Raw genomic sequence first — 27,993 nt, forward strand, 5'->3', positions numbered from 1 at the left:
AATCTGTGAGAGTCACTGCAACATGCTTCAAGTTTACCTCCTGGTTTCTTGCATCTGCGTGCTCATAGCCGCAGTCTTCTATACTTTCTACTGGAACCGCATTATTTCTGGATTTATTAGTCTTCTCCTGCGAATCAAGTATTGGCGACAAGGAGGCTCCAGTATATGGGTGCACATCGGTCGGTTTTCCATTACACTCGACTCATTGGCACCACTTAAGGTATAGTTCAGGATCCATACACCTCTCAATCCTCGCGGGACGCATACTACTCAAAGATGTCAAATATCATTCCAGCAATATGACCGTCAAAATTGTGACAGCTCAAATATCTTGGAGATATTGGTTGCGCGTCCCAGCCACTGAGGATGATCTGAATCACGCCCATGTTGGTGGAGAAGAGTGTAAGACTGACGCTTATTTGGCCTTTTTGTGCATTGAGTAACAAGTGCGCGTTCTGACAGTCAACCATACGTCGCCGTTCCCTTCTTGCCGAATCAAGGTCTCCGTCCAAGGATTCGAGTGGCTTCTATACAACAAGACTGCAGCATATGATCATATCATCTCCCAAATGCAGGCTAAGGCATCTCCATGTTCAGAGGTCTCGGAACCTCACAGAATGTTTTCTCCTACTTCAGGAGCTGATGGTATGTCATTCCATGTACTTGTTGTTCATCTAACTTACTTGTTTGATCATAGGGCTAGGTTTCTACCCCCCTCCTGCACTGGCAAACATCAAAGCGCTTCCCGTCATTCATGCTGCACTGGCGTGGATTAAACGTCAGATGCCCTATCTGGATCCGAATGACATTTTGCCCATTGCACTCGAGTTGTCCAAGGTTGCCATCACTTGCGGCAATCCTTCAACACCAAGTCTGTTGGTCGCAGAGTGCCATAGAGCGGAAGGCACGTTTGGGATAGTCCAGGTCGGCTTGTTCATCTTTGGTATGCATATTGATACCGACACCTTGGATAGGCGAGGTCGAAGTGCGACCTCTATAAACAGCTCTTGAATTTGAACTTTCAAAAAGTGCTCGTGCAACTTGTTGAGAACGACTACTACCAGGGTAGCATGCCAACAATAGGGCATCGCATTCGCGAGAATGCAGAAACATCGAGGTTCGTCGCGTTTGTGTTTAATGATTTCGATTGACGTCATTGCTGCGTATTCAAGTCGGTTCCTAGAACTAGTTCCTTTAGGTTATCTTCCATTCCGGGCATTCTCCAGGATTTGGAAAGGACTGAAGTTATATACGTCTGGCCATGGCTCGTCCGTTCACGACCGCCGCGCAGCTGAGAAGTGTTTTGGACCTATGCCAAGCAGAAAATCAGCCAAGAGCATTGACGAAGAAACACCTGTTGGCGCTGACTTTACTACTCTAGAGTATGCTATTGAACGGCGGATTATCGAAGCCCCCGTTCTGGAGCTATCATATTACACAGATATCGTCGGCGATGTGCCTGCTGCACAAGATGGTCCAAGGGGCATGGGGTTGGAATCCTATGACATCGGCAATGGTGACCTACCTCCTGAGTGGGGTGTAGATCTGGTAATAAGAAAAGGAACCATTCGTTATGGACCATGGGCTGATCGCCAACGGTAATGGTCATTTTCTTAGTCAGGAAGCGCGCTCATGATTCAAATTCTATTTCCAGAGTCCATCTGCAACGGACATTTTTCCCGCCAACATATCACGACTTGGAGGTGTCAAAACATCTTAAGCCAGGAGATAAACGTACTTGGACTGCAATGAAAGTATTTGTCGAACTTCGTGATAAAACAGTGCTGTATGTTCCTTTCCGAGAGCCTTCAAAGGTAAATACATGGCAAGAGGCTCGTATCTCTTTGTTCATCCTCTCTTAGAACTGGCAATGGGATGGTGTCAGCGACTATCCACGGCCAAGGAAGCGTGACCACGCAGCTCTTCATTGCACTGCAGGTGACAGCTCCTCAATTAGCTACCTTCTGCCTATGGTTACAGGACCCGACGGATATGAACCTCGTTTAGAGGTTCATCTCGATACAGTTTCTGTAACGTCGAGCCTCAACGATATCAAGCTCATCGAAGCCGAGTCATGTCGCGTTCGTACATATCCTACTATCCCATGGAAATTATGCTAAAAACCACTCAGGTTCATGCGTCATTTCCATCGCCCCTTGTATGGAACGCCGAGCGTCTTTGGTCATTCTCTATCTCTCTTCGTCAACCGGTTATATATCTCTTGCGAGACCACATCAATATGTTCACTGATTTGACGCGGGACTGGACCTTTGGGCCGCCTACCGAATGGAATCTTTTTGTGCCAACTATTTATGCGCTCGAGCTTGATCTGCATCAGTTTGAGCTCAATCTATATGCTAACGACCAGAACATAATTGATAAGCCTTTGGTCAAGGGAGAGAACAGTAAGTGGATTCTATTACCTGGTTGAAAACATCATTATTTATAAAAATTCAGCGTTGGTGACGATCCGTGCACCGCGTTTAAACATTCAAGTTACCTTACCGTCAAATAAATATCGACCCGAGGCGACGTCCATCCCATTCGTTGTTAATGTTCCAGATGTGAATGTTTTTCTCTCTTTGCCGCGGTGGAATACGCAGTACCTCTACAATTCAGGGAATGAACATCGTATAATCCATGCAGCAACCTTCCGCATCACGTCCTCGTATTACTTCTGGGCCGACGTTCAACCCGACAACATTGATCAGTTAAAGCTCACTGTCGAGGTATGTCTGGCATTTGCTGATCGCAGCCCTTGCTCATTGCCACTAAGACTAGTAATGTCGCATTCAAGGCCCTCGGTTGGTGTGTCAGATACTTAATGGTACTTCGGGACAATTATTTGGGATCTTTCACCCACTTTTCTACGCTCGTGGAGTATCTTGAAAAACGGAGCATTAATTTGATTGGAGATCCACTGGAGATGAAGCATCGGCCAGGCAAAGTCAGTGAACCAGCTGTGTATCTTGAAGTCACCTAACGGACGAGATATAGTCAAACTCCCTACAGGTTCAGGTATCAGTACAATTACAATCTGGGATAATGCTTTTACCTGCGGGCTTGCCTGGCTACGAAGTGCGCGTTGCAAGCGACAGATCATTCGATGGTATTGGCGCATCCACAGTCATGGCTTGTTCAGTGCTTCAACTAGACTTACGACTGCATGACTATTTCATGGGTCAGTCAGCGTCAGAAGATGAAACATAACTATTTAACTGTGCAACAGATGCGTCACTGAATCTGAACGCAATCAAGGGTTCTGTCCTGGACGCTTGTTCTGAGCATGCTTTCTTCGCCCAGGCACATCAACGCTACGAAGACTCGTTCTTAATCGATGGTACTGTCGATTCCGTTTGTCCTTAACAACCATAACTCATTCGATTCCAAGGCCTGAATATCACTGCTAACAGACTATTTGGGCCACAGCCGCGTACTCGCACATATATATGTGTTTGGGAAATTGCAATTGGACCAGTGAAGGCCCTATTGACATCTCATGATGCCCGAATCTTGCTGGCATCTATGAATGCAGTCCGTCTTAATTACACGGACCTCGCCAACGCTCCCGCGACTGAGTTTGGAGTACCTGTAGATCCAGATGGTAAAGGAACTATCCTTGCACGAGAGCATTCCCTGACACAATTATTTAGTCACTTTCATCAGATTCTCAACTAGCCATGTCGACGCCACTTGGTCTGCTGGTGCAACAGCCGTAAACCTGTCAATTCCTTCGGGTTTCAGTGTTCATACCAATGATCTAGAAGGCCAATTTTGCGGCAAGCTCACGAGTGTCAGACTTCCCCTTGTGTCACTGAAGATTCTGTTATCATCAAGGGATTCGAAGACGAGCTGGTGTGAGGCGGCCGATCTGTCTACAGACATCAACCTGGATGTGTACAGATCCCCGAAGGTCCGCAATCTATCACAGATGGATTTCATGAAGGAGCAAGATGAGTTGACACATCGAGCACAACATCTACTTGATGAAGTAGAGAGGGCACGAAAAGCCTCTCTTTCTGATAACCGACAGTCGCTGCAACGCACGCGTTCTAGTCACCATCGCAATGGACTTTATCTTCCTCCTCCGCGTCTCCCACATTTCTGCAGAGTAAAACCACACCCTCCAGCACCACTCACGAGCGTTGCACCCTCCAAGAGCACGGCTGCTTGGTGGCCTCAACTTTCCCATCTCTCAGAATCCGACGGAGAGGAGAATATATCCGAAGCGGATCGTGATGCACGTCTGGCGTACGTTGTCCATTTTATCGTCTATTCTACTAGATATAACAGTTTTTGCAGGAGGAGTCGACTTGCGCCACCGGCCGCCGTCGACGACGACATCTCTGTGTCAGGGGAGGAGTCGGATGATGAAGACTTAACAGATACTGAATCCTCGATAAGCGGCTGGTCCTCGACTAGATGTAAGTGGTTTTTAAATGCAGAGCGTTACAACTGCTGAGTTTAGACAGCCGCGACTCAAAGGCACTCACTGATCAAGCGCTACCGTCGTGTAACGAGGTGGTACCAAAGTCTCGACCTGGACGACATCAACAGCTGGGAGGACTCGCCCTTCGTTATAATCAAGGTAAAGTGGGCAGGCCCATTTTTCCGGAACGTCCCTCAATTAGAAACCAGGAACCTAGAATTACAGCCCCAAAGAACAAACATTCATCCAGAATACGTCCGATCGTACAAGCCAATGAAACAACGAGTTCTGTCCACTCCACAACTTTCCGTATACAGTGCAAAAGGGAGATTATGGTTCGATTAACCCCCTTGGCTCTCATGGGAGTCAGAGATATAATTGAAGATCTGCAATCGCGAGTTCGTATTATCTTTTGAATGTGTTGCTTTACCTTAATGGTTTCCTGCAGCGGCTCAGTCCAGAATTGATATTGGACTCAGTGATGGCAAGCCACATGGCAAAGTTCGGTGACTCGTCAGATTCCCCCTCTCTCGACGGCCTTCGACATTACCATAGGGTCCGCTCGTCTTCAGGTATTGGAACACATATCTTGCCCACGTTCCTCCTTCAAGGAAGCATCAGCTCAAAGAGACTTCATGGTTACAATCAACTGCTTGGCTTCCTGGATGCCACCTTGCCATGTCCCACGAGGCTCAGAAATTAGCTTGCCATCTAGAAATATCTGAAATATCTGTAGGAGTGACGGATAACTCGGGAGTTGCTCTGGGTTCCAAATGTCCGCCTGGAAATAGCCCAATATTATCTCTTCGTCGCCTCCAACTGGATGCCACAGGAGAATCATGCTAGTATCTCTGTTGGCCGTGCTGCATTGGAACTTCAACCCGTTAGCCTTGAGTACGCTGTCGCCACGTTTCAGGCGTTGGAACAGGATTCGCGAGACCTCCTACTCGACCCCTCTGTGCAATTTGGCTCAACTACCCGTTTTGCTGAGATTGTCTACTACTACTCTGGATCTCACTCAGAATAGGGCAGCCGTCGATCCACTTTCGACTATTCAACCTTCTTTCCTCGTCCAACGGGGTCACCCCCAAGCTCTCCGGACACATGCTACCTACAAGTTTCTATTCCATTTACGAACTGCACTCCAGTTCGCCCGCCTTCAAGGAGATATTGGCACAAATAGCACGGGCCAATTCATTGCAGCACATGATGTGAAGGCTTTGGTGGATTCGTGTCTCGCAGAGCTCATGCTGGACCTAGACTCCTCCAAGGAAGGTATTACCTAGTCCGTTGGAAATGATTCACCCTCGTACCTCTCCCAAGTCCACGATTAGCGCGCAGCTTATCATTGGCTCCGTCAACTTCACTGCCGACCTTGTTAGCATTATCATTGCAGATGAGTTGCCGGCTTCCACCAGTCGCCTGGACATTAGCTCTTGTACTCTACGGCTTCGCTCTTCAAAGCTGGTCCCTTTGGAAGGAGTCCAATTACAGTCACAGAGCCCTTCCCTGGCAAACCATGATACTACTACCATTCCACAGACTGTATGTACTCTTGCCATCAGTGACGTCAATGTCACCGTCTCCCCTCACTTGATGGTCTTCGCACAATCTGTACTTCGCCTACGGAGGGTATCAAGTAAATGGAAGCCGGTCTCCAACCAAGCACTTCCAAACTCTGGGCCGTCTCACCTCATTTTGACGGTCGCCCTCCGCCGCGTTAGCATCCGCGCCGCAGCTGAAAAACTTGCATTCGAGATTGGGGCCACGAATACGGACATTTTTTTCACATCACTCAAACGAGTCGATCCGTTGATACACAATGAGGTCCACTCTGTCAGTTACACCGCTAGCTTCAGCGACGCCTTCATACGTGCGAGGGCCACCGGTATTGCCCCAGGAATTTGGGCCCGGCATCAGGATGTTCTTGCTTCCTTAACCTTTTCTTCTGGCAAGCTCAACTTGCTTTGGCGCCAGGAATCATCCGCGAGTACTATCCGTCTCGCGTTCCTCTTATCCAGTATTGCTATTTCCGTACCTCGCAGCGCCCTTCGTCTTTACCGTTTCGTGGAAGAGTGGAAAGCGGACTTCCTTCCAGGCGTTGAAGCCGCCACACGAGCCTTTCTAGCAGAGTTGAAGGAAGGGACGGGAGGTGATGCACAGACAACACTGACTCGCCCTCGTGCTGCCAAGAGGAACGCACTAGTGGCCCATGTTACGGGACGCATATTAGAATTTGGCGTGTCTCTTCAGGTCATGCGAGGGACGTGGTTGTCATGGAACATACATGATCTGATTATATTCCTTTCCTCGCCAAGTGGACCAGGACCTAAGTCGTCCACGTCCTTTGGCATCCAATTTGGCTCGCAAACGTTGGGCGTTTCATACAAACTACAGTCCACTGATGATCATACAGATACGCCACGCATCAAAGTCAAGCTCCCTTCACTTTCATTGACAGGACGTCATGGCCGCTCTTTTGTCAAAATGATTGTTTCTGTGGACTTCTTTGATGTTTTAATCAAGCCTTCACATTGGGATACACTTCTCGTCGTCCAACAGAAGTTCGGTCAAGATTTTACTGACTTGATGGACCTGATACACCAAACTCGCCAACGAAGGTCTAATCCGTCTGGATCGACATCGAATACATCGCGATCCTCTCTATCATTCAGTGGACATGTCAACGTGAAGGGATTTAGACTTGGACTTGAAGGTCGCTCCTCCACCTCCTATCTGGAATGTGAAGATGTTGGTGGAGATATATCCAGCAGTGATCTGGGTATTGCATGGCGAATCAGGCTTTGTGACCTGGCTTTGTCACTTGCACCTAGAGCGGGCGTTGTGTCACGAGAAACTACTTTCAATCGGAACCATCGATCTGCGTTTCTTATCGTGGATCTTCGCGCCAGGGGAAATGTCCACAGATTGGAATTCCGCATCCCAAAAATCCATGCTGTGATGCAACCCAGTTCTATAGGAGAAATTGGCGACTTCTTAGACCATCAACAAGTACGATATCATCTTCGGCATTGGCCTTGTTACTCAAACGTTTTTCAGGCTGAATTGCTTATTCGAAGAGATCAGCGAGCTGCAGAGTTAGCAGCATTCAAGGAAAAGACTCGCAGTGTTTTGAAAACGTTTGATGTGAGAACGAGCGAGACTACTCGTGACCAAAAACCCTTCTTGGTTTAGCAAACATACCATAGATGTAGTCATTCAGAAGATTGGAGTGGCCTTCCCCCTCAGTCTTGAACAAACGCTGGAACTTCCCCGGACGAGTTCCCGTGACGGCCCTTCAGTCAGGGCTTTCCTGTTTGCTGTTCGACGCATCAAGTTTAGCGCACAGAGAGGAGAAGCGGGCGAGATGTCAACAAAAGACTTATCCTTCCTATTTGTGCCCAGGTAAGACTTAGCGGCGCTCCAGCGAGCTCATCACACTTATTCTTCATCATGGCACCTTAGTTTCAGGCAATCTTCGTCTGAAGACTTTGCGGCAGACAAGCATAGAAGCCGAAACCGACTGGTGTACCCCTACATGACCGCGCGGCTACGATCCGAGACTTCTTTGCTCAGTCGTCGTATCTGGCTCTTTGGAAACGTCAGTGGGTTCATCCTGGACTTGGACTCAAATATCCCTGATTACATATTCTCGCTCATTGATGCGTACCGTCAAGGAAGAGAACGAATGATTCGCATCGCCGCAAGCCTCCCCCGTACTACTATATCGCACGCTGACCTTGCGAGGGACGATGTCTCACCGCAAGGCGGACACCAAGATGTTCCGGCATCGAGTGTTTTTGCAAATATGGTCTTCCAGAGCGGAGAAGTGCACGTTCATAGCGATGCAAAAAGTGCACAGGCCTCGCTTCTGGGTACTCACCAATCGTTGGACGGCCAGCTGTATCCAGAGCAGGAGACACTGAGGCTTCCTGTAGTCTCTGCTTTGGTTGAATATCGTGCTTCAGGTATACGAGCCGGTCCTGCAGCCCTGATATTCAAAAGCACCATTCATTCCAGCCAAAACACTTTGAGACCGAGTCTTCTGCCTTTCATAACCGAAATCGTCGACTACGTGCAGTTGCGCTTGCGCAAAACTAGTCGAGGAAACACGCTGCTCATTGCGACATCTCCCATAGAAGATGAACCATCCCTGCTGCTGACCTCGAGCCGCCTAGAGAATTTATCTGAGGCATCATCGAGTTTGCAAATCACCTTCAGTCTCCGCATAGACAAGTCAACGCTCGAATTGACTTGTCAGCCGGATGTCAATGTGGCAGCAGCTTTACGCTGGGAAAGTGGCGGTTTCCTCATAAGCATCTCACCGGGTGCTCATAACCTGACATTGACGGGCACTGTGGACGGTCTCACGATTGGCCTCAAGCACGGGTTTTTGAGCGACGACTGTGTCAATATCGCAGCTCGCAATCTCGCATTCTTCCTTGCTTTTGCCAAGAATGAGGACCGAGCTGGCAATATCGACAGCACGATTTCCCTGGTGGTGGATACAGATATTTCTGGTGGTGTGCGTTTCTCCCGCTTGCAAGATGTTTTATGTTTCAAGGCGGTTTGGCTCGATCGTATCCCTTTGTTTGTCGCAGAGCATGCAAGCTCTGACAGATCACGCCCGCCAACAGCCTCTTCCTCCTCGATTACCACTCCTGTGGTGAAACAAGAGGTTACTACCGCGCTCATGATTCGCATTCGCCAAATCCACTTGGAGGTAGATTTGGGACAGTCCATCAGCAATGTGACTCTGGACCTCCAGAGCGCAGTTACGCGAATGCGTTTCTCTGAAATGTCAACTGAGGTGTCGCTCTCAGTGGCAAATGTCTCCATCCTCGCCAGGGGAAACGTCGCGGGTAGCATGAATGTACCGGACTGTGTCTTTCAGACGGTCCGCAGGAATGAAGGCGCCCTGTCCGATGATTCACGGACAGCTAGGATGCTCGAACTCAGCATGACTAGTGGTCCTTTAAGTGCCGAGCTCGAGTCAGACCACCAACGGCTGTTGATTTACAGGTAATTGTTATCATTATGTCCCGCCTTATCTTTGTCTGATCCTTGAGTATCTTCAGGGCTGATCCCGTGCAAGTGGAAATCCACGATGATTGGTCACTCGTTTCCTCCGCAGACAGAGGACAAGACCGGTTTTTGCTGCTTACATTCACAGTCAATGGCGAGGAGATCATTGCTCTTGCTACCATCGCAACCATACCGAAGTTGTTGATGTATACCAACAAGTTCCAGGCCAATATTACCGCTCAGCGTGAGGGCGCAAGTCATGAATCGGCCGCTTTCCGTGCTACCCAATTGCCCAAGCCTGACAATCCACTCACCGAAGTCGCTTCGGCATTCTTCCACTCAGCCCGTAACCGGTTCAAGGAAGCAGACGCGGAGCTGTCCCACAGAATTCGCCAGCAGCTGAGCTTCCGCTTGGAGACCCTTCGGCTTGTCCTTTTCCCTCGCACCATGGGTGACACCGAGCTTGCGCAGTTCATCGGACGTGATGTTCATGCGAGCCTGCAGCGTACGGTGATAGACGAAAGCCCACCTCATAGGGAGATCCGTTTATCATTCACGACCTTGACTATTTCCAAGTTCAGCCAGCCTCAGCCACTTCTCCCGTCGACTATAGCAGTGTCTGACAACAAAGCTTGGGTGGATCAATTGTTCAAGCATCCAACAGAGGCAAACATCGTGGGTCTGCCTGCGATGAATATGCTAATGTTCACCGACGAGGTGGTCAAAGAACTCATCAAGTACATCGACTACAACTTCTATAGCTCATTCGTGCGAGGCAAGGGCACCAAGGAGCACGAGGACATCTACATCTCGCTCAACGTAGCGCTATATTCATGGCTCACAGGTCTTCGCAAGAATTTGACCAGGGAATTGGAACAGGTTCAGGGATCCCAGGACTTGCGCAATGCGACAGCAGGTCCATCATCGCGCAAAAGAGCAGGGGCTCCAGAACCACCTCCGTCCATGGACGTTGCTCAGATAGATGCATCAAGTCCAACCAGCTCCACATCTAGTCCATCATTTCCCGAAAAAGCCCCGTCACTGGGTCTCAAACCAATTGTCGCGGTTTCTCCTCAGCTGCCCTCAGAACTCTTCGCACACCCACCGCTGCCAACTTCCCAAGCCCGTTCCTTACCAGATGTGCTGGATCCTTCTGTACTGCTTCCACCCCCTGCCGCCACGAAAATTGTAGCCGTTGTGTACACGGCTCATGAACGCGTGATAGAGCGACTGACCATGCGACAACTTGGCGAAGCGACTCCGGATATTAGGCACCCATTCTTCATGAAGACAGCTGGTTTCAACCTCGAGGATTCTCTTCCGCAATACGTTCATGAATACGCCACGATTCCTCTGGAGGAAATCATGGAGGCCCTGCTGAAATTGTACTCGAAACAGCTAAGAACCGATAAGAGGATAGGTCAAAATTAAATCAGGTTATGACCGTAACGACTACACATAATGTAGATAAACTACTTACTTCAAGCACTTAATTCTCTCATTTACTTCATTGTGTAGCAGGCATCTGGGTTTCCCAAGAGTATCATAATTATGGGAGGGAAAACAAATGTAATGCAAGTGTCTATCTGGCTGTACTTCCTGCGCCAACATTAAATACACTCAGTAAGCCAAAGCACCCGTAGAGAAGTGCAACTGGATATGCGACAAGAAGACGTTGGTCCGACATCCTCAACACAGCTACAAATATCCCAGAAGCAGCGAAAGTGCACCATATGATGGATAACAAGGAGAGGACATAGCCAAGGATACCGCTACAATGAAATAAGTACTTGTGAGACAATGGGAGATTTGGAGCAAAGCAATGGATCACGCACTCTAATGTAACAACCACGCTGATTGCACCAACGCCTACCATTGGCAATAAGCAATAGCCTAGTACAGATACCACGCGATATGCATCGATGCCGTTTTCCGACATGAGATTTAGTAAGGTGTAAATGGAGATGGAGCCAAGCAATCCGAAGCCATATATGTACCCAAACTGAGGCTTCCCTGACTATCAACACCAAATGAGATGCGTTACCACCGTGTCAAAGAATAAAACTCACCAGCAGTAAAAGGACTCCAAAACAGAAGAAAAACAACAGTGGACCGGCAAGGTCTGCGTCATCCATTATCCGCTCATCAACACGTCTTAAGGGATTGAGAACTGTCATAGACTTGGCACGTATGTGAGAGAAGTTAATCCCCAATTCTGTCGCGCGCATGGTTCCGTCATTCAACAACATGTCTTTATGGAAATTGCTTACCCTCCAACAACGGTGGCTCTCCTTCAAAACCACCAGTTCCGAACGCGGTCCACCATCCTCCCGGTTGTTGCTGGATATTCCCTCCAAATGCTGGAGCAGGGCCCCCTTGTCCTATTGGCACATGTGCACCCATATTCCCCTCCAGGCTGGAACGAGACCCTGGATAGAACTGCCCTTGGTCTGGTCCAGGCGCGTAGAATTGAAGGGGTACGCCTTGTTGGGGAGTCTGACCATAGTATTGGCTATGTGACGACGACGCGCCGTACTGACTCGCGGTGTCCTGCCACATGAATATTTAAGTCGTAAAAGAAAGATGGAAGATCAAAAAGAGCTGGAAGCAAATGACGTGCCACGTTTCGCGGCAGCGTTGCACTCGTCACTCGTGCGTCTCACCTGCGGACGCCAACTTTCACAGCGCTCCGACGGCAATTGCCGGCGTGTCCCAAAGTTCCTTTCGTCTGTCACAGTCATGGCAAGTTTCTTCAATCTCTCATTCTAGACTATGCTAACATCCTCCCGCTCTGCCACCAGCCGCAGGTAAACCATATTTTATAAACCAAATCTAGCTTTCATATGCTCATGTCCAATTTTAGAATGAGTATATCGAGGAACACATTAAACGACATGGTAGACGATTAGATTACTACGAACGCAAGTGCGTGATTAGTTTTTATCGTGGCCTTACCTTTCAGTGCTAACGTTCTCGTTTTAAGACGTAAAAAAGAGGCTCGTGCTGCTCATAAATCATCAGCAGTAGCCCAAAAAGCCTTCGGTCTCAAGGCTAAGATCCTACATGCGAAACGTCACGCAGAAAAGGTTCAACTCAAAAAGACCCTCAAAGCTCACGATGAGCGCAATGTCAAGCAGGCCGACACATCCGCCGTTCCAGATGGTGCATTACCTACATATTTGCTCGACCGTGAAGGCCAGAAGGATGCCAAAGCCCTATCATCCGCAATCAAGCAGAAGAGAAAGGACAAGGCGGCTAAATTTGCGGTTCCATTACCCAAAGTCCGGGGGATTGCAGAAGATGAAATGTTTAAGGTGATGAAGACAGGGAAGAGCAAAAGCAAATCATGGAAGCGGATGGTTACAAAAGCGACGTTCGTTGGGGAAGGATTCACCAGAAAACCTGTCAAGATGGAGAGATTTGTTCGGCCCATGGCACTTCGATATAAGAAGGCCAACGTTACCCATCGTAAGTCTCGTTATCTTATCCTATACGAAAGTGGGGACCTGACCGTCTTGCAGCGGACTTGAAGGCCACTTTCCAGCTTCAAATTCTTGGGGTCAAGAAGAATCCACAGTCGCCGATGTATACTCAACTCGGAGTTTTGACGAAAGGCACCGTCATCGAGGTCAACGTTTCAGAACTTGGGATGGTCACGACAGGCGGCAAGGTAGTATTCGGCAAGTATGCTCAGATTACCAATAATCCTGAGAACGATGGTTGCATAAATTCTGTTCTTCGTAAGTTCTTCGACTTGGTTGCGAGTCCGTTGGCCTAATTTGAATTTTGTAGTGGTATGACCAGTGACAACTGCACTATGTTGTATTCGAATCTATCGAGAGGTCTCTCCAATGTTTCAAAAGTAGAATCTCAATCCACTATCACATGTATCACAAGAGGTAGGTACATACGTTTGTTCAGGCCTCAGGTCACCCTCTATACGCGTTAAAATGCAACGCCACGAGAGAAAACAATCATACGGACTTCGTGATACAATAGGTACTAGTCTGTCTCAGTGTCTACCTATGTCGATAAAGTTTCCAGTTAGTGTAGCTCAAATAGTCGTGCTGCAACACAAGAGGGCGTTGTTGTGGTCTGTTTACCAAAGCTCTTGCGTAGTCGTCCATGTCAACTTCAAACACTCCCGCTCCGGCTTCACATTCCGCCTCGCCCGCTCCCGATCAGGCTAAGAGACGACATGTACTCACCGCTGTCGAACGACAGCGGTCACAGCTTGATCGACTCCTCAAGGATCCCTCGAAGCCTGCCTATGTACCTCCTGCACCAAAGGAGAAGACTATTCGCCCGGCTCGCGAGATGATGAAGAATGTCCAGGGATCAAGTGCTGGTGCCGGAAGCGGCGAGTTTCACGTATACAAAGCCAGTAGGCGCAGAGAATACGAGCGACTGAAGATAATGGAAGATGAAGCGAGAATAGTATGTGGTCCAGCTCCATAAAAATAACATGTCCTGAAAGTTTGGCAGGAATCTGAAACAGCAGAGTTTGAGAGAAGGCGGAAAGAAGCGGAGGATACAGCTGAAGTCAAGACAGCCAAAAACAGAGCCAAGCGACAAAAGAAGAAGGAAAGAGCAAAAGTTAAGCCATCAGAGAAAGGTGTTGGGAAGGATGGCACGCAAGAAGCTCCATTGAAGAAAAGACGATTGGTAAATGGAAAGGAACTCGTGTTTAGGAAACCTGGGGAGGAGAGCGACGAAGAAGAGGTGGATGACGCTGAGGAACACGATAAAGTCGGTTTACAGGATGACTTGGAGGCAGAACAGGTTCCATCCGAGGAAACACCCCAAATTGCACAGGAGCAACGAATAACTTTTCACGAGGATGACTAGGCTTGTTTTTCACTCACCATGCATGTCTTCCAACGCCAGTACTAAAGCTCCGTGACAGAACCTGACCTTCAGAGCAAGCAACGCGCACATATTTTAATCAATTGATGTCCTACCGTTCTTTTGGCGGAACCCGTTACTAGGGGTCGGCTGTACAAAAATGTTTGCATTCAAGTAGCTGATCGTGCCCCGCATAGTAAATCACAAAATTGTTCCATGCCGACAGACTGCTGGCAACATCATTGCAGATATCAACTGTTCGAAAGGGGATTTCAGGTCGATAGGTTCCTTCGCCAATAGTCAGCATATAAAGCAAGGTGTTTTCCTACCGTCCCCCCAGATTGATTTGATCCTCTTTTACATCCACACAAACGATGCGTTTCTCCTTTGTCCTCGCTGTTGTTGCTGCTTTGACAGTATCAATATCCGCTATGCCTTCCACATCAACATCTGCCAGTGAGGCTAACACTGAGAATTGTCCTGTCTTTTGCCTAAAAGATATCGACTGCTTTGGCTGCTACCAGACCAACTGCGTGAGTAGTTTGCGTCCTGGATTTAACCAATGATTACAATGATGACTCACCGGCGTGATAGTACGTCTTTTTTTGCACCGGTTAGGTCGCGTATGGTCGATGGCGAGACACGTGAAGCCCTAATCGGGTGCTCAAGCGCTCAACCATTGGGGGCGGGATAAGGGCTTTGGTGGCGGCGGAGGCGAAATTTGAGTGATCGAGCAGTGGTATCAGAGCCCTTGCAAGCTTATCCAGTTAGCTATTAAGGAACCAGCGTCTATCATTCACCCTCAAGTCCAATTTGAAAATTCTTATCCTCTTTCTGGGGCTAGTTGCCCACTCAGCCCTTGATACTATACGATATTAACGAGTTAGGCCTAAGCCGCAGCTCTCCACAGCCCTCAGACAGACAAGAGGTCGACCAGCAGACAATCAGCCCAGGAGGTTGTGATTAATAGTGTCCACTGTCACAGTGGATGTCACAAGGAGGCGTCGTGCGATGGCAGGTAGAAGTGGTTAGACTTTGCGCGAGATTATAATTCTACTTTATAATCTCGCGCAATGTTAACCAGATACCAGCCAAGTGTTTGATTGGGAGAAATTCTAAGCTTGGCTAAGTCACCAAGTACAAAAACACGACTCTATAATGTCGAGGCACATGAAGTCTGTGATAATGGACTGAGTCAGTTCGGATGTAAACGGAAAAATAACATCAGACCCCGGGGACGACGCAGACGAGTTACTGGGCCTCTCGATCTCCTAAGACCTTTGTGCTGGCAAGATACGAGCGACACATTGAATGCAGAATCTGGAAACTTCAAGTTATCAATGTATAGTAGTGACCAGACTAGTTACCCGCTGCTGTTTAAGCCAGCACGATCGTTCCTCAGGCCGGAGGATATGCCAACCTGTTGCTGGCATTAACCGTATTCGCAAGGTGATGTTGTTCCGCGCCAAGCTGCCGTCAGACTGTGCTTCACAGCCTGCAGGCAATCTGCTGGCATTGCAGATATCAGCTGTTCGAATGAGGGGATTCCAGGTGGATAGGTTCCTCCTTCGCCAATATTCAGTATATAGAGCAAGGCGTCTTCCTACCTTCCCCTTCAGATTGATTTGATCGCCTATTACATCCTCACAAATGATGTGGTTCTCGCTTGTCCTCGCCGTTGTTGCTGCTATGACAGTATCAATATCTGCTATGCCTACTGTCGCTGACACATCGATATCTGCCAGTAAGGCTAACACTAAGGATAATTGACCTGCCTTTTGCACAAAAAGCAGCGACTGTTGTGGCTTCTGCGTGAGTAGTTTGCGTCCTGGATTTAACCGCGTGACTCACCGGCGTGATAGTTCGTCCTTTTTTGCCACGAGTAGTGAGTGTATGGCTGACGATGAGACCCGTAGAGCCTCGATCGGATGCTCGACCATTGGAGGTGGGATTTGAAGAACTTTGGTGGCGGCGAAGTCTGGGTGATCAGGCAGTGGGATGTTATCTACTTTCTTTGGGGATGCTCGGTAACTGTAACCTAGTACTTACTTCAAGTTGAAGCACTGGGATGCTATGCGAACTGGGCGGGCCCATGTGCGAATACCACATAACGTCGCACTAGTGAAAATCCATATACCGGAAGGGCGGGATCAAGGTGGAATGCTGGGTACGAAGCAGCATGTGGGAATGGAAACAACTTGAAGAACTGCGGAAATATTCGAGCTGAGGCCAGGATTGCGCCAGTGCCATCTTGATGAAGCGCCATTAACAGCCGAAGCACAAATCTCATTGATGTCTAAGACTATTAAGTGACTACGGTCTATCCAGAAAGTCTTGACTCACGTGTTTGGGAGGGTCAAGAAATGGTGAAATCATAGTTGGTGTGTACGGAGCGAGTTACTTAGATATGGTTGGCGTGAAGCCTCGATCGGGTGCTCGACCATTCAGGACGAATAAGGACTCTAGTGACAGTGGAGGCAAAGTTTGGGTGGTCAGGCAGTGACATGTTTTGCTTTCTTTGGAGAACAACTGGAAGTTGAGAAGTCCTGTGGTATCAGAGCCCTTGCAAGCTGGCAGGTTGTTCTATCCTTTATGGGCTTAATTAGCGGGATGTTTACCAGAGATCTAAATGTGCTGTGGACAAATTGTCGGGCAGTATACAATTTTATCAGGTGGTCTCGGTTCGACTAAGCGATCCACTGGCATGCCCTGTAACCAAGTATTTACTTCAAGTCGAAGCAGGGAGGTGCTGTGCGAACGGACGAGCCCAGGTGCGAATAACATACAACGTCGCACTAGTGGGAATCCATATAAGTACATGAAGAGTGGGATGATATCAAGGTGGAATGCTAGTGTACGAAGCAGTAGGCGGGCATGGGAATGAGAAAGGCGGGAATTCTCCAGCTGAGGCCAGGTTTGAGTGAAGCGTCATCGACAGCCGAAGCACAAATCCCGTTGAGGTCTAAGTCTATTAAGTGACCAAACGATAGCAGTAAGGCAACCACGTTAGAGGCAGAGGCAGAGCTCCGGAGACTTATCGACCATTTGACGAGTACGAGTAAGGTAACCAGCCCTTCTCAGATCCTAGATCGTGACCTGAGACTGGAGAAAATACGTGCATACAGTCACTGCAGCTGTCACTGCCTCATTTACTTGAGAGCTTTTCTATGTCTTCTTTGTATCAGATCTGTTCCAAAGAGTTAGCCACTTCAAAAATCAAGATCTCATCTTGATTCTTGATCGACAATGTAGTTGCAATTGCATTTCCATCTACATCTGTACATATACAGAACAAAAGTTTTGCGTTAGCGTGGACTAAATGTAGACATTGAGGAGACTGTGACAGATGTATAATTTCGCAGTACGTACCTGTAGGTATCTAAATCAATGCGCACTGTGTCCAGGGTCCGTCAGGTCTACAACATGGGCTAGTGGCGCTTGACCCGTGTTCCTTTTCATTTTTGCGTTTGTAAAAAGCACTTTGAGGAAATCATTCACCCTCCTCCATCCATCTTCAAAATGTTCAAACGGCGGCGGCACGAGGAACTCAGCATCATAAGCAAGAAGCCCCACGGAGGTCAACTTGGGCAGCAATGTATGCAGTTGACAGGCCACAGAGATGGGATCGACAATTGGAGAAACCCCCACAAAAAGTGTCGTGATCCTCTCATTGGGAATGGTTTCAGAAAAAGGCTTGCTGTTGGCGTCTACCGGACATGCGCAAAAGGGAAATGCAATGCTACGCAAGCGCCGGCAATGATGTATGAGGTGGACAAGTCCTACAAATGTGAGAGATGGCGGAATGAGCCAACGAGCCAAACTTCCAAAGAAGAAATTCTCGAGGTGTGGCCATGATTGCGCCATTATCTTGAGTGAAGCATCATCGATGGCCGAAGCGCAAATCCAATCGAGGTCTAAGTTTATTAAGTGACTAAATGACAGCAATGGGGCAATCGCATCAAAGCGAAGTGCAAAGGTGGGATCGTCATCAAGGATGTCCTCTTCGACAATGTCGCCGATCGGATAATCGAATTCGAAATAGATGTTCTCAAGAGTAGGAGAGAAGCACCTCGAGAAGGAGCTTATGAGCTCTGTAGCATCCACTGGATCGTACGGAGCATCATCGTGATCCACGTGCACCGTCACCGATCGACAGGAGAAAAAACGGACGTTGTTAAGACGTTGACTGAGAACGAAAGGTGTCGGTATAGTGAAGCGCACTTGGTCGAAATGAGAGGAAAATGTTGAGATGCAATTAGGTTGCGGCTCGCCAGCGTCGTATGCCGACAGGATGAGATGTAGATACTCCAACGACGGTAAAAAAGCCAAGTGATAAAGTGCCCGTGTGTTAAGAATATCTGTTTCAAGACGGAGGAGCACCTTCAAGCCACATAAGGCTTCGCATATTGCATCTGTAGTTTCTTCAGAATCCACACCGTCATAAAAGCACTTGAGATCCCGAATGCATGGACATTGAGCTCCGAGGGAAGCTAACAAGGAGGGGTAGTTTGAAGAACCACTGTTCATCTTCAAGCACGTAATAGTTGGACTAAGGAGTGTGCGCAACAATGGAACGAAGCATTCTCGGTCATCATGCCAAGACAAACGACGAAGGTTCGGCAACAGCAGTGATGGCGCAGAAATTAACGCTTGCACGACCCGATCGTCTATGGTGTCTAGCTGGGTGGTGAAGACCCTCAAGGATTGAATACGTTGTGTATATCGATTGATAAGCCTCCACTCTCCATTTAAGAGAGGTCTTTTGATCGTCTATTGAATAATTTTGAGAGTTTAATATTGCGTAGGTCTTTAGATGTTTCACTCACCAACATTCCTCGGGTATTTTTTTCACTGACCCCTTCGGGGAGGCATGCAACGAGGCATGAAATGAGTGGCTCCAATCCACCTATGTCTTTCCAAAGAATGTCGAGCGCAGGCTCCTTGAAGATCTTACAGGTCCTTGCCACAGATGCAAGTGTAGCGCGAGAATTCAGTCGTCCATAGTCTTCCTGATGGATGGCGAAAATGTGAAGTAAAATTTCTGGGGGTAAGAGACAGATATGCATGATGGAAGGTTCGGGTCTAATAGTGAGATGACTATACTGCTTGGCCAAGTTTACTAGGCATTATATGTATTTGCTTTTGATTGTCCTGATCAATCTTATCTCATCCCTAAATTATATTTGATCGTCCTATGGAGCATTTGCATTAATACTGGCCCGACTGCCTTGCTACCCCATCGTCTTGCAAGCGGTTTGACTTCATTAGCTTCTCTGAGTCTTACAACGAAGAGTCTGGAAGCGTACATCATTTCGATGAGTGAGACGTTCGAGGACGACTTTGAGATCATTGACGATGCCGACGACCCCGAGATCATCGCGCTGACTGAGTTGGGGACAACACTCATTCAGGCTATCCTGGAGAAAGAACCTATCTCAAACGTGCAAGATTTAATAGACGCAGGAGCACCGCTGTGGTATCAAGACGATGAAGGTACTTCAGCTCTGCATGCTGCTGCCTACGTCGAAAACGAGCAGCTCGTGAAGTTACTCATCGAGGAAGGCGCCGTCTGGAACGCAGGTGCGGCAGATGCCACTCGAGAAATGGCTCCATTGACTAAGTAGAGGGTGTAGTCGACAACTTGCAGAATACTGCTGGTGATATTGCATTGTCGCTCAACAATGTAGAGTGTTACAACCTAATCCGCGACGCAGGCATCCGATCAGGTACTAAGTATTTTGGGCTTCACTTTGGACGAGTGCTCATAGGTGTCCTCAGAGTTACTTTTGACCTTACTTTCGTCCCAGACATACTTGAATCCCACTCCGTCATCATTTGTGTTTCGGGACGTGGACAACTCTGCAGTTGCATCCACAGATGCCTTTTTGTCGTCTAAGTTGCGCTACACTCAAGATGTCCATGGCCAGGATATTTGCCTGCTTGACCTCGATGATGGCCAAGAAGTGGGCGTTATGATGGGATGGGAACGGGAGATCAGTAAGTGCAGTCCTTTGAGTGATGTAAAACGTTAAATGAGATGGTTTCCGAAACAGTGCAGAAAACCGTTGAGAAATTATGCATCGATCACGAAAAGAAAAATCTAGGGTTGAAAGTCCTTAATGTCGGGTTTGGTCTTGGTATAGTGAGGACCGCGTTGAGCCGAACAGCGCATTCTTCTAACGATGACGCAGATCGACAATTTCTTCCAAAATCTCAGCACACCCCCTGCATTGCATGTGATTGTAGAGCCCCATCGTGACGTTCTCGCTCATATGAAAGAACAAGGGTGGTACGACAAAAAGGGAGTGAGCATATTGGAGGGCAAGTGGCAAGACTGCATTGCTAGCGAGGCCCTTCAAGGATTTGGAAAATTTGACATCATCTATACGGACACCTTCTCAGAAAACTATAGCGGTGAGTTATTGCCTAAATCACTAGAAAACGGGACATTAGTGTTCATGATTTCTCGTTAAGAACTCCATAATTTTTTCAAACATCTACGAGAACTTCTAGCGAGTCCTGAATCGAGGTTCAGCTTTTTCAATGGCCTGGGCGCAACCAGTGCGTTTGTGCTCAAATTCTATATTCTACGAACTCAACATATCTACAGACGCGCTATTTTATGATGTGTATACTCGGTTGTCGGAACTGCACCTTGCCAATGCTGGATACGATGTTGTCTGGAATGATGTGGATGTGAGCGCTCAAAAAGAAGAAGAAAGATGGGGTGAAACGCGAAAGTACTTCTCTTTGCCAATTTACCGTTTACCCATAGCGAAGCCCAAGCAAATCTAAAACATGAGATCATTTTGGACTATCATTTTGACAGTGTAGTAAAAGGTAGTCAATGCGAGCTAATGACTCTTACCGCTCATGAGCTCAAAAAGACCCGCCACAGCAATGAGTATCTTATCTCTTCGCAGGGGCCTGTTACTGGATGATCATTGTGACAGCCAAGAATCGCCTTTTGTGGAATACGGATTGTTCAACGTTGCTATGCCAGCTTATGTCAGTATGATAGTCCACTGACTTGTAACAAGGCCCTACTCCGTTGCGGGACTGCTCCATCGCGACATACACCGCCTTATAAGTTATATTTACATTGGCCAGCCACAGCGCAGCTCTTCAAAACTCACTCTGACCCCCAGAGCTGGATCTGACTCCTTTATCTCCCTTTTCCGCTCACAAGCAGGCCTTGTAACAGGATTGACAGGCTCAGTCTTGCTATTATTTCTCCGTCTCATTGATCGCGAGCTAGTCTTGATCCAAGTTGTTGCGAGACCATCTGTTGCAGTTACCTGAACGTTGCTTATTCGTCCTGACTTCTGTTAAAATGGCATTGAGTCCTCCCAAGTATGATGGTATAATGCGACCTGCATTACCCCTTTGGTCCAGCCCCAAGACCAGGAAGAATGAGGTGGTGGTGGTGTGTAGTTCGATCTCTGCTCTCCAATGTAATTAAGGCGTCTCTTCTAGGAACTATCGCATACTCAGCCTCCTCCCCTATTTCCTATGGGGTTGCAAAACTATGTGGGTCCTTTCACATGTAGAAACTTCGTGGGTGCTCACCACTTGCACTTAGGTTTCTCCCCATATGTGGGAGACTCGTGTACGTGCTGTCACGCGCATGGCCTCCCAGTATTCCAAACCAGTGCTGGAAAGATCCTGGATGTTCGTAGCTATGATGTAAACTCGTCTCTTTTTTGTCCATATTCTTCTCTGATCTCCTACTATAGCTTGACATTTATCGCTCCAATCGTGGCTTACTACGACTACATTCATCAATTTGATAATGAGCAAATCGACGAGGATCGTCAAAATCAGGTCATCTGGCAGGCTAGGCTCATAGCCCTCCTTGTTACAGTTGGTCTTTGGATCGTCATGTTTTTGCCAATTGTCATCTGGAAATACGTGGTGATTCTGATCTTGTTTCTTTATTACTTCGGTGTACTGAAACGAGTTCTGGAAAGGGTCGTGTGCGAGTAAACAAGATGGTTGATCGCTGGGCTAAGGATGATATCCGATCTGCTTCATCCTATGCGGCTATTCCCACCTGGAAAGTCACCATGCCCGGCATGTTTAGGGACGGGATTGTAGGTCTCACCTCTCAACTATAGGCTCATTGCTCAATGTCAATTTCATACTCCCGGGCTCCTTTAGGTCCTGGCTGTCTCCTTCCCTGCGTCACCTAGCAGCTTTGAACTTGAGAATTTGCCTCCGGTAAGAATGCGCGTCAATCGTTCATGTTATATGTCTGACGATGTACTGCTAGTATATCGCCCCTCCCTCTGATGCTGCGCCGTCCTACGAGGCTGCCAAACGGTTCTCGGGTCTCCAGGGGGATGGTAAATTTGGCGAGATCCCGCTTTACAGTGATGCCAAGGAGATTGCGGCGTAGATAGCCACACTAGATACCGTAGCTAGGCTGAGACTTGAGCTTGAACAATAGAATGCAGGTCATTCTCAATGAAATGGATCGTGGGAAATACGAACTGTGTATTCCGGGAGTTGTTGCATTACATAATGCGCATTCTTCATCGATGCATCCAGAGCTGGATGTAAGCTCGTTGCTTACCTGAGTTCCCATAATCAACATACAAGCTTGAGCGCTTGAGCTTTGATTATCACTGCCTTTTGGCCTAACGGTCTGGGCGTAACTGTTAGGGGACGACAGTCTTAACTACTTACACTGGACTGGCTTTCAATACTGTGCTCCTTCGAGAATTCACGGCGACAATCGCAAGATCTCCTCAGGGCCGAAGTCTTGGTTTCATACCACAAGATATACTCTTGCTATGCAAATGAACTAGTCATCAATCTCTTAAATCCCACTGCTAGTGACTTGCAGCAACACACGAGGCTCGAGCTTTTGTACCTAATTTAGTGGTGTCGTTGTGATGTATAGTCCAGTTGACAATCAATCCCTGCGACAGATACACGGCATCCCTAAGATTCATGGCCGTGACATATGGACACCTTGCTGACGGACATGAAGGTCCATGGGCCATTTCTTACCCGCGTGCACGAACTCCTTGATATTGGCAAACATATTGCTTCTCCCGAGAGGGCTTCCATTTTCACTGCCTTTTCTTTCAGTGAGTACCCCTGTTGGCGACATAATGAACATCCAGCATAAGGTTGCAGTCGTGCCCTGATGCTCAGTCTGCCGTTTGTATTTCCGATTCGGAGGTGTGTTTCTAGTGAAATACCCGTAGGGTAGTGACTCATTCTTCAACAGAATCATATTCTTTGCTGCAGCATTGTCTATTGTGATTTCCCGCACTTTTAACGTTATGATCGCGTATCCGGTTTGGGCTATGGCACACACTGGTTGCGCACCTTGAATAATTGGACGATATTTCATGTCATACATCTGGTCTTGCATAACCCAACGTCCTTGAATGACTACTGATCTCAATCTACGTAAGTTGTAGTACGAGTGCATGGATTATTGTCGACCGATATTCAGGTAGGCCAACGTTGCAACGGGGATGGGCCCATGTGAACCAACCAACGGTGTGTAGCTTGGTTGCACCGGGTCACTGGAATTTGGAAAAGGATCTGGTTTCTGAAGAGCCAATGGGTTCGAAAGCAGTTCTCTTGTTCGTCAGAAACAGAGGCCGCAAAACCTTGCCATCCAGCGCACTCTGCGCCGTTGTATAATCGTGTGCTATTATATGACAGACCACTACAAAGCCTACTTTGAATTCATCATCGCTCGAAGATGTCCTTCTCTCGCTGTGTTCACGCTTTCAAACGAGCAGTGAAATGGTTCAGGGTGACTTCGACAGAGTCAGCCGCAGGTTCTTGGGTACATACTAGGTCACTGTCACTTACATCACCAAGCCGGTGCTGAACTCTGGCATCACCTCGATCCTGTCTCCATTTGAGTCTTTGGCATGATCGATGCGCAAGACGGCGAGTATGGCAGCAGCTGCAGTCCACAGACTGTTCTCTGCAAACCAACGACCTGTCGAATGCATTGGTCGGTTTCAACACTGCCAGATAAACCATAGATCAGCCTACCAGGACAAATACGCCTGCAAGGGTCAGTGAATAATTGAAAACGATAGCAAGTGTGGAATATTCACCTGCCATGACCAAAGGCGAAATGGTTGACGAAAGGGTCCTTCAGTTTCCCGTCAATTGTTAGATAGCGGCTAGGATCGAAGCGCGATGCATCAGGAAATATGTCTTCATCCCGAGACAGTGCCCTAAGCCATACTCAGCTCAAGCCGCCGTTACATGCATTCCACCGTAACATACCACTGATTAACCATCACTATCGCACCTGATCGAACTCCAGATGAATCAACGGTAACCTCGACGCATATGACTTCGAACCTTTGGGTATAAAGTATCCGCCGTAAACATCATCATTTGATGTCGCATGTGGAGCTCCTGTGCAAGGGGTCAACCATGCAAACACAAAGTTATATTACTGCCGACCAACCTAAGGGACTGACAGGATGCCATCTCAGGACCTCGCGTAGAATGGCATCAAGGTAGGGCAGTGACGCCCTATCATCAAGACACGGCATTTCATCATGCCTCACAGCTTGATTGATTTCTGCACGAGCTCGGGCTTGGACGTCAGGATAGAGCACCATAGCCAGAAGGAATATCTGCAATGCGGATGCAGTCTGCGGGACGTCAAAGTAAGAATCAGCACTGCTTAAGTAGCGGCTCACAGTGTCTATGCCACCTAAGATGCCGATTCGCGTCAATGGATGAATTCTGTCCTGGTAAAAAAACTCCTACCCATGTATCCCATCAACGCAACAGCCTTCATCGTGTCTTCGTCAGCGTCGTCGTGGGCTTGACTGAGAAAGTCAGCGACTAATGAGTGTGAAGCAGTACCATTTGCCTTCACGCAAACAGATCAGGCAAAATTTCCATCCACAACTCTACGTGAACGTACTATCTGGGCCTTCACTTCGTCAAAGGGCTCATTCAAAAGCTGTTGACATAATTCTCTACTGCGTTCCATCAGGGCAAGTGTTCCACCGAAGCACCAAAACGGCAACTTTTCGACTGCAACCTCATGCTAAATGTTCATTATGTCGTCAACAAAGGCACTCACTGAAAGGAAAGGCTGTGAAAATTACAGCCCTCTCGGGAGAAGCAATGTGTTTGCCAATATCAAGGAGTTCGTGCGCGCGGGTAAGAAATGAGCCTTCATGTCCGTCAGCAAGGTGTCCATATGTCACGGCCATGATTAGGGATGCTGCGTATCTGTCGCAAAGATTGATTTTCAACTGGACCATATATCACAGCGACACCACTAAATTAGACACGAACGCTCGAGTATGTTGATGCCAGTCACTAGTGGGATTTAAGAGATTGATGACTAGTTCATTTGCATGGCGAGAATACATCTTGTCGTATGAGACCGAAACTTCGGCCCTGAGGACTTGATGAAAGATCTTGCGATGCCGCCGTAAAGTCTCGCCATATGGAAGGAGCACAGTATTAAAAGCCAGTCCAGCTCTGCATCGTCAGTGGATGAGGAACAAATCGAATGTAAACCGGCAACGCATACAATTCATTGGAGCGAATAACAGGGCGAGTAGAGTAATTCGCAGAGCGCCTGTCCAGCAACTCTCGCGCGATGGTTTCGGAGTTTATAATGATCAAGTCGATGCCAAGTATACGGGAGTGAATGATTTTTCCTATGATTAGGTATGAAATTGAATCTAAGAGCTTGGAAAAGAGGCCATTGGTTTGCTACCAACCATATTTCTTTCCCCACTCAATATATGTGAGCCAAGGTCGTTTAGTATCCGACTGCAGCGCGTTGCCCAAGAATGGTAACGGACGAGGGCCAGGCGGCAGAGGTATAGGGTAGACACGTCTGCGAGTCAGACCCGAAGCGACAACCAGGGCAATAATGCACGATATCCCTAGAGCGAGAATATGAATGAAGAGCATGGGGAAGGATTATAACCGAGCCCGATATGTTCAAGTTAGTTTACTTATAAAGTGGGTCTTTAACACAGGGAAAAAGCATGGGTAACTATTATTACCTCAGATACCCCCATAGTATATACATACCTACCGGTACCAGAGATCTTTAGAGGCTGTATTGATCGAGTACCAATGAACGTCGAGTCCATTGCTACAAGTAGCTTGAAGCTCCCAGTGAAAATCGACCAGAAACAGGCCGATACGTAGTGAAATAGGTCAAGTAGAGAAAGGTGTAGATAGAAAAGTTCGAGACGGCAAAACTCAAATTTTACGTTAAAAGTACAAAGCCCCCAATTTGGAAAGAACGTATGGAAAGCCAGACCAGGCCAGACCACGGAGCCGTCAAGGTGCCGTGCTCAACTTCTTCTTCTCAGAACCTGCCTATTGAGGTAAGTGCTTCCATTGACCTCCGAACACCCTGTACGACCATTAGAAAAATTATTAACCGTTAATTGTGATACGTCCGCGTCATGATCTTCTATTCTGACTCGGACATCTGGCAGCCTGTATGCTGAGCATAAGCGCCACGCAAGTACTGGTATGCGCTACAGCAGTTTGTGAGTATATTCGATCGATGTATGCTTCACTACCAGAATGTATTGCAATACTGATTACTTAGGCTACATCCGAGTCGAGGCATGGACATTGGTGACTGCTCACGCAAGTGGAGCCATGTTCGCACCCAAGTGTTCTCCACTCTCAGGTCCTTCGACAATTGCAGTAGATCATCCGTTTGTGATAAGCGGTACGCTCTTTACTACCAGGACATCATACGAGAGCTTGATTACGCATTTCAGATTGCATGACTTCGGAGGTGTTGGCGGTCTGTGCTTTCAGCATTGATGTCCTCAAGAACACTCTGGACCTCGTCAAATATGTGGATGGTAGGTCACACCAACTCCCGAGATCGCAAAACTTATTGTACGTCAAGTGGAGAACGATTGGATTCAGTCGGTACATGTCAAATATTCCATTGGTAAGTAGTCGTATTTCGCGTGCAATAAATGACATCATAACCATTAACGAGTCCAATCTCCTGCACCAGGGCACTGTCAATACCTCAATTATCACGGGCAGCAAGGCGCATGACTCTCCCGAGACCAAACTGTACATGGTGACTCCTACGAGGAACAGTTCATGATCACCCTTACTCTTCAATGTCTCTTATGAGCACGTCCGTTCTCTTCACAAACTCTACGTCGACTCTATAGTTAATCAGTTCGACTGGCACACCTTCGTTCAGAAGCTGAACGGTGAAATGCAGGATTTCAATCTGCTTGTAGGCTCATTCCCTGTTAATTTTGCGATATGCGGATCATGCTGACACGTCGATGATCAGGCGACAGTGCTACAGACATGGTTGATATTGCAGTGCGTCTTCTTACAGCTCGCTCATTGGTCATCTCCAACGAACGTATCCGATTAGCAAGCATGCCTGGAGAGCTTAGTGCACCCCAAGCACGGCCTCGAGTCGCTTGCAATTATATACAGCCTTCTGTATGCTCTACTCACGAAAAGGTACGTTCGACCACAGCCTCCCCTATCGATTTCAAATTATCCACTACAGCTGATAGGATGGTGTTCTTCGTGCTTGCATTCTTTATTGAATGTCCTCTGGACCTCATCACTCGAGTGCGGTCCCCTCGGTCCCTGTGAGTGTGGCGGCAATATTGACGGACCCGTATATATATTCTTAAGCTCTTTCCGGAGGCTCCGGCTGCCACTGA

The 27,993-nt window shown here is 47.8% G+C and overlaps 9 protein-coding genes across 9 annotated transcripts; 6 read left to right on the top strand and 3 right to left on the bottom strand.

Annotated features, from left to right (window-relative positions):
• Positions 1 to 783: 783 nt before the first annotated feature.
• Positions 784 to 10,978, top strand: DFJ58DRAFT_813100 (uncharacterized protein; the record flags this gene model as incomplete). The annotated part of the gene is made up of 24 exons (XM_041391575.1): positions 784 to 924; positions 975 to 1,117; positions 1,173 to 1,598; positions 1,655 to 1,814; positions 1,863 to 2,081; positions 2,132 to 2,405; positions 2,458 to 2,729; positions 2,777 to 2,947; positions 2,998 to 3,181; positions 3,230 to 3,340; positions 3,392 to 3,604; positions 3,654 to 4,251; positions 4,303 to 4,424; positions 4,473 to 4,588; positions 4,639 to 4,827; positions 4,878 to 4,935; positions 4,985 to 5,109; positions 5,262 to 5,423; positions 5,452 to 5,714; positions 5,764 to 7,441; positions 7,490 to 7,598; positions 7,639 to 7,834; positions 7,895 to 9,451; positions 9,508 to 10,978. The coding sequence occupies 24 exons, from the start codon at positions 784 to 786 to the stop codon at positions 10,883 to 10,885; spliced, it is 8,865 nt and encodes a 2,954-aa protein (XP_041238409.1). The 3' UTR covers positions 10,886 to 10,978.
• On the bottom strand, positions 10,979 to 12,150 carry DFJ58DRAFT_813101 (Yip1-domain-containing protein). The gene is made up of 4 exons (XM_041391576.1): positions 11,725 to 12,150; positions 11,524 to 11,669; positions 11,290 to 11,471; positions 10,979 to 11,226 (listed from the first exon to the last, which is right to left on the bottom strand). Exons 1-4 carry the CDS (start codon positions 12,011 to 12,013, stop codon positions 11,037 to 11,039), a joined length of 807 nt encoding a protein of 268 aa, XP_041238410.1. The 5' UTR covers positions 12,014 to 12,150; the 3' UTR covers positions 10,979 to 11,036.
• DFJ58DRAFT_813102 (ribosomal protein S8e/ribosomal biogenesis NSA2) lies at positions 12,151 to 13,561 on the top strand. The gene is made up of 6 exons (XM_041391577.1): positions 12,151 to 12,196; positions 12,241 to 12,244; positions 12,316 to 12,379; positions 12,438 to 12,922; positions 12,976 to 13,194; positions 13,247 to 13,561. Exons 1-6 carry the CDS (start codon positions 12,194 to 12,196, stop codon positions 13,252 to 13,254), a joined length of 783 nt encoding a protein of 260 aa, XP_041238411.1. The 5' UTR covers positions 12,151 to 12,193; the 3' UTR covers positions 13,255 to 13,561.
• DFJ58DRAFT_119611 (DUF1168-domain-containing protein) lies at positions 13,554 to 14,488 on the top strand. Its single transcript, XM_041378715.1, has 2 exons — positions 13,554 to 13,891; positions 13,940 to 14,488. Exons 1-2 carry the CDS (start codon positions 13,580 to 13,582, stop codon positions 14,300 to 14,302), a joined length of 675 nt encoding a protein of 224 aa, XP_041238412.1. The 5' UTR covers positions 13,554 to 13,579; the 3' UTR covers positions 14,303 to 14,488.
• A 2,952-nt stretch (positions 14,489 to 17,440) lies between these two features.
• Positions 17,441 to 19,383, bottom strand: DFJ58DRAFT_689817 (uncharacterized protein). The gene is made up of 3 exons (XM_041383371.1): positions 19,126 to 19,383; positions 17,669 to 19,069; positions 17,441 to 17,614 (listed from the first exon to the last, which is right to left on the bottom strand). The coding sequence occupies exons 1-2, from the start codon at positions 19,363 to 19,365 to the stop codon at positions 17,684 to 17,686; spliced, it is 1,626 nt and encodes a 541-aa protein (XP_041238413.1). The 5' UTR covers positions 19,366 to 19,383; the 3' UTR covers positions 17,441 to 17,614; positions 17,669 to 17,683.
• A 93-nt stretch (positions 19,384 to 19,476) lies between these two features.
• DFJ58DRAFT_813111 (uncharacterized protein) lies at positions 19,477 to 21,212 on the top strand. Its single transcript, XM_041391578.1, has 7 exons — positions 19,477 to 19,879; positions 19,933 to 20,025; positions 20,078 to 20,296; positions 20,353 to 20,441; positions 20,491 to 20,713; positions 20,774 to 20,860; positions 20,910 to 21,212. The coding sequence occupies exons 1-7, from the start codon at positions 19,615 to 19,617 to the stop codon at positions 21,092 to 21,094; spliced, it is 1,161 nt and encodes a 386-aa protein (XP_041238414.1). The 5' UTR covers positions 19,477 to 19,614; the 3' UTR covers positions 21,095 to 21,212.
• A 95-nt stretch (positions 21,213 to 21,307) lies between these two features.
• On the top strand, positions 21,308 to 22,771 carry DFJ58DRAFT_813113 (uncharacterized protein). The gene is made up of 7 exons (XM_041391579.1): positions 21,308 to 21,725; positions 21,776 to 21,829; positions 21,882 to 21,985; positions 22,036 to 22,213; positions 22,270 to 22,392; positions 22,460 to 22,519; positions 22,572 to 22,771. The coding sequence occupies exons 1-7, from the start codon at positions 21,633 to 21,635 to the stop codon at positions 22,695 to 22,697; spliced, it is 738 nt and encodes a 245-aa protein (XP_041238415.1). The 5' UTR covers positions 21,308 to 21,632; the 3' UTR covers positions 22,698 to 22,771.
• A 963-nt stretch (positions 22,772 to 23,734) lies between these two features.
• DFJ58DRAFT_749125 (cytochrome P450) lies at positions 23,735 to 26,515 on the bottom strand. Its single transcript, XM_041387633.1, has 15 exons — positions 26,035 to 26,515; positions 25,842 to 25,971; positions 25,601 to 25,789; positions 25,383 to 25,534; positions 25,221 to 25,333; positions 25,061 to 25,166; positions 24,991 to 25,004; positions 24,753 to 24,942; positions 24,644 to 24,700; positions 24,566 to 24,590; positions 24,391 to 24,513; positions 24,326 to 24,339; positions 24,137 to 24,269; positions 24,001 to 24,081; positions 23,735 to 23,946 (listed from the first exon to the last, which is right to left on the bottom strand). Exons 1-15 carry the CDS (start codon positions 26,228 to 26,230, stop codon positions 23,907 to 23,909), a joined length of 1,563 nt encoding a protein of 520 aa, XP_041238416.1. The 5' UTR covers positions 26,231 to 26,515; the 3' UTR covers positions 23,735 to 23,906.
• Positions 26,516 to 26,621: 106 nt separating this feature from the next.
• Positions 26,622 to 27,495, top strand: DFJ58DRAFT_119969 (uncharacterized protein). Its single transcript, XM_041378716.1, has 4 exons — positions 26,622 to 26,655; positions 26,770 to 26,823; positions 26,886 to 27,011; positions 27,064 to 27,495. The coding sequence occupies exons 2-4, from the start codon at positions 26,775 to 26,777 to the stop codon at positions 27,405 to 27,407; spliced, it is 519 nt and encodes a 172-aa protein (XP_041238417.1). The 5' UTR covers positions 26,622 to 26,655; positions 26,770 to 26,774; the 3' UTR covers positions 27,408 to 27,495.
• Positions 27,496 to 27,993: the final 498 nt, after the last annotated feature.

This window comes from Suillus subalutaceus (assembly GCF_016647625.1).
Source record: "Suillus subalutaceus strain FC151 chromosome Unknown DFJ58scaffold_150, whole genome shotgun sequence".
Taxonomy (NCBI): Eukaryota; Fungi; Basidiomycota; class Agaricomycetes; order Boletales; family Suillaceae; genus Suillus; species Suillus subalutaceus.

Excerpts from the sequence above, each read along its gene's own strand:
- DFJ58DRAFT_813101 (XM_041391576.1), bottom strand. The coding sequence starts at position 12,013 with ATGTGGCAGGACACCGCGAGTCAGTACGGCGCGTCGTCGTCACATAGC. Across the intron at positions 11,472-11,523 it reads TTGGAGTCCTTTTACTGCTG|TCAGGGAAGCCTCAGTTTGG; the intron begins GTGAGTTTTATT and ends TGGTGTTGATAG. Across the intron at positions 11,227-11,289 it reads AGCGTGGTTGTTACATTAGA|CGGTATCCTTGGCTATGTCC; the intron begins GTGCGTGATCCA and ends ATTTCATTGTAG.
- DFJ58DRAFT_813102 (XM_041391577.1), top strand. Across the intron at positions 12,380-12,437 it reads TTAGATTACTACGAACGCAA|ACGTAAAAAAGAGGCTCGTG; the intron begins GTGCGTGATTAG and ends TCTCGTTTTAAG. Across the intron at positions 12,923-12,975 it reads GAAGGCCAACGTTACCCATC|CGGACTTGAAGGCCACTTTC; the intron begins GTAAGTCTCGTT and ends ACCGTCTTGCAG.
- DFJ58DRAFT_119611 (XM_041378715.1), top strand. The coding sequence starts at position 13,580 with ATGTCAACTTCAAACACTCCCGCTCCGGCTTCACATTCCGCCTCGCCC. Across the intron at positions 13,892-13,939 it reads TGGAAGATGAAGCGAGAATA|GAATCTGAAACAGCAGAGTT; the intron begins GTATGTGGTCCA and ends AAAGTTTGGCAG.
- DFJ58DRAFT_689817 (XM_041383371.1), bottom strand. The coding sequence starts at position 19,365 with ATGCATATCTGTCTCTTACCCCCAGAAATTTTACTTCACATTTTCGCC. Across the intron at positions 19,070-19,125 it reads AAAATACCCGAGGAATGTTG|ACGATCAAAAGACCTCTCTT; the intron begins GTGAGTGAAACA and ends ATTATTCAATAG.
- DFJ58DRAFT_813111 (XM_041391578.1), top strand. The coding sequence starts at position 19,615 with ATGAGTGAGACGTTCGAGGACGACTTTGAGATCATTGACGATGCCGAC. Across the intron at positions 19,880-19,932 it reads AGGCGCCGTCTGGAACGCAG|TCGACAACTTGCAGAATACT; the intron begins GTGCGGCAGATG and ends TAGAGGGTGTAG. Across the intron at positions 20,861-20,909 it reads CAATGGCCTGGGCGCAACCA|ACGCGCTATTTTATGATGTG; the intron begins GTGCGTTTGTGC and ends ACATATCTACAG.
- DFJ58DRAFT_813113 (XM_041391579.1), top strand. The coding sequence starts at position 21,633 with ATGGCATTGAGTCCTCCCAAGTATGATGGTATAATGCGACCTGCATTA. Across the intron at positions 21,830-21,881 it reads CTATGGGGTTGCAAAACTAT|GTTTCTCCCCATATGTGGGA; the intron begins GTGGGTCCTTTC and ends ACTTGCACTTAG. Across the intron at positions 22,214-22,269 it reads TTGTCATCTGGAAATACGTG|GGTCGTGTGCGAGTAAACAA; the intron begins GTGATTCTGATC and ends AGTTCTGGAAAG.
- DFJ58DRAFT_749125 (XM_041387633.1), bottom strand. The coding sequence starts at position 26,230 with ATGCTCTTCATTCATATTCTCGCTCTAGGGATATCGTGCATTATTGCC. Across the intron at positions 25,790-25,841 it reads GTTATTCGCTCCAATGAATT|AGCTGGACTGGCTTTTAATA; the intron begins GTATGCGTTGCC and ends CTGACGATGCAG. Across the intron at positions 25,334-25,382 it reads TTTCACAGCCTTTCCTTTCA|TCGAAAAGTTGCCGTTTTGG; the intron begins GTGAGTGCCTTT and ends ATGAGGTTGCAG.
- DFJ58DRAFT_119969 (XM_041378716.1), top strand. The coding sequence starts at position 26,775 with ATGCTGAGCATAAGCGCCACGCAAGTACTGGTATGCGCTACAGCAGTT. Across the intron at positions 26,824-26,885 it reads GGTATGCGCTACAGCAGTTT|GCTACATCCGAGTCGAGGCA; the intron begins GTGAGTATATTC and ends CTGATTACTTAG. Across the intron at positions 27,012-27,063 it reads TCATCCGTTTGTGATAAGCG|ATTGCATGACTTCGGAGGTG; the intron begins GTACGCTCTTTA and ends TACGCATTTCAG.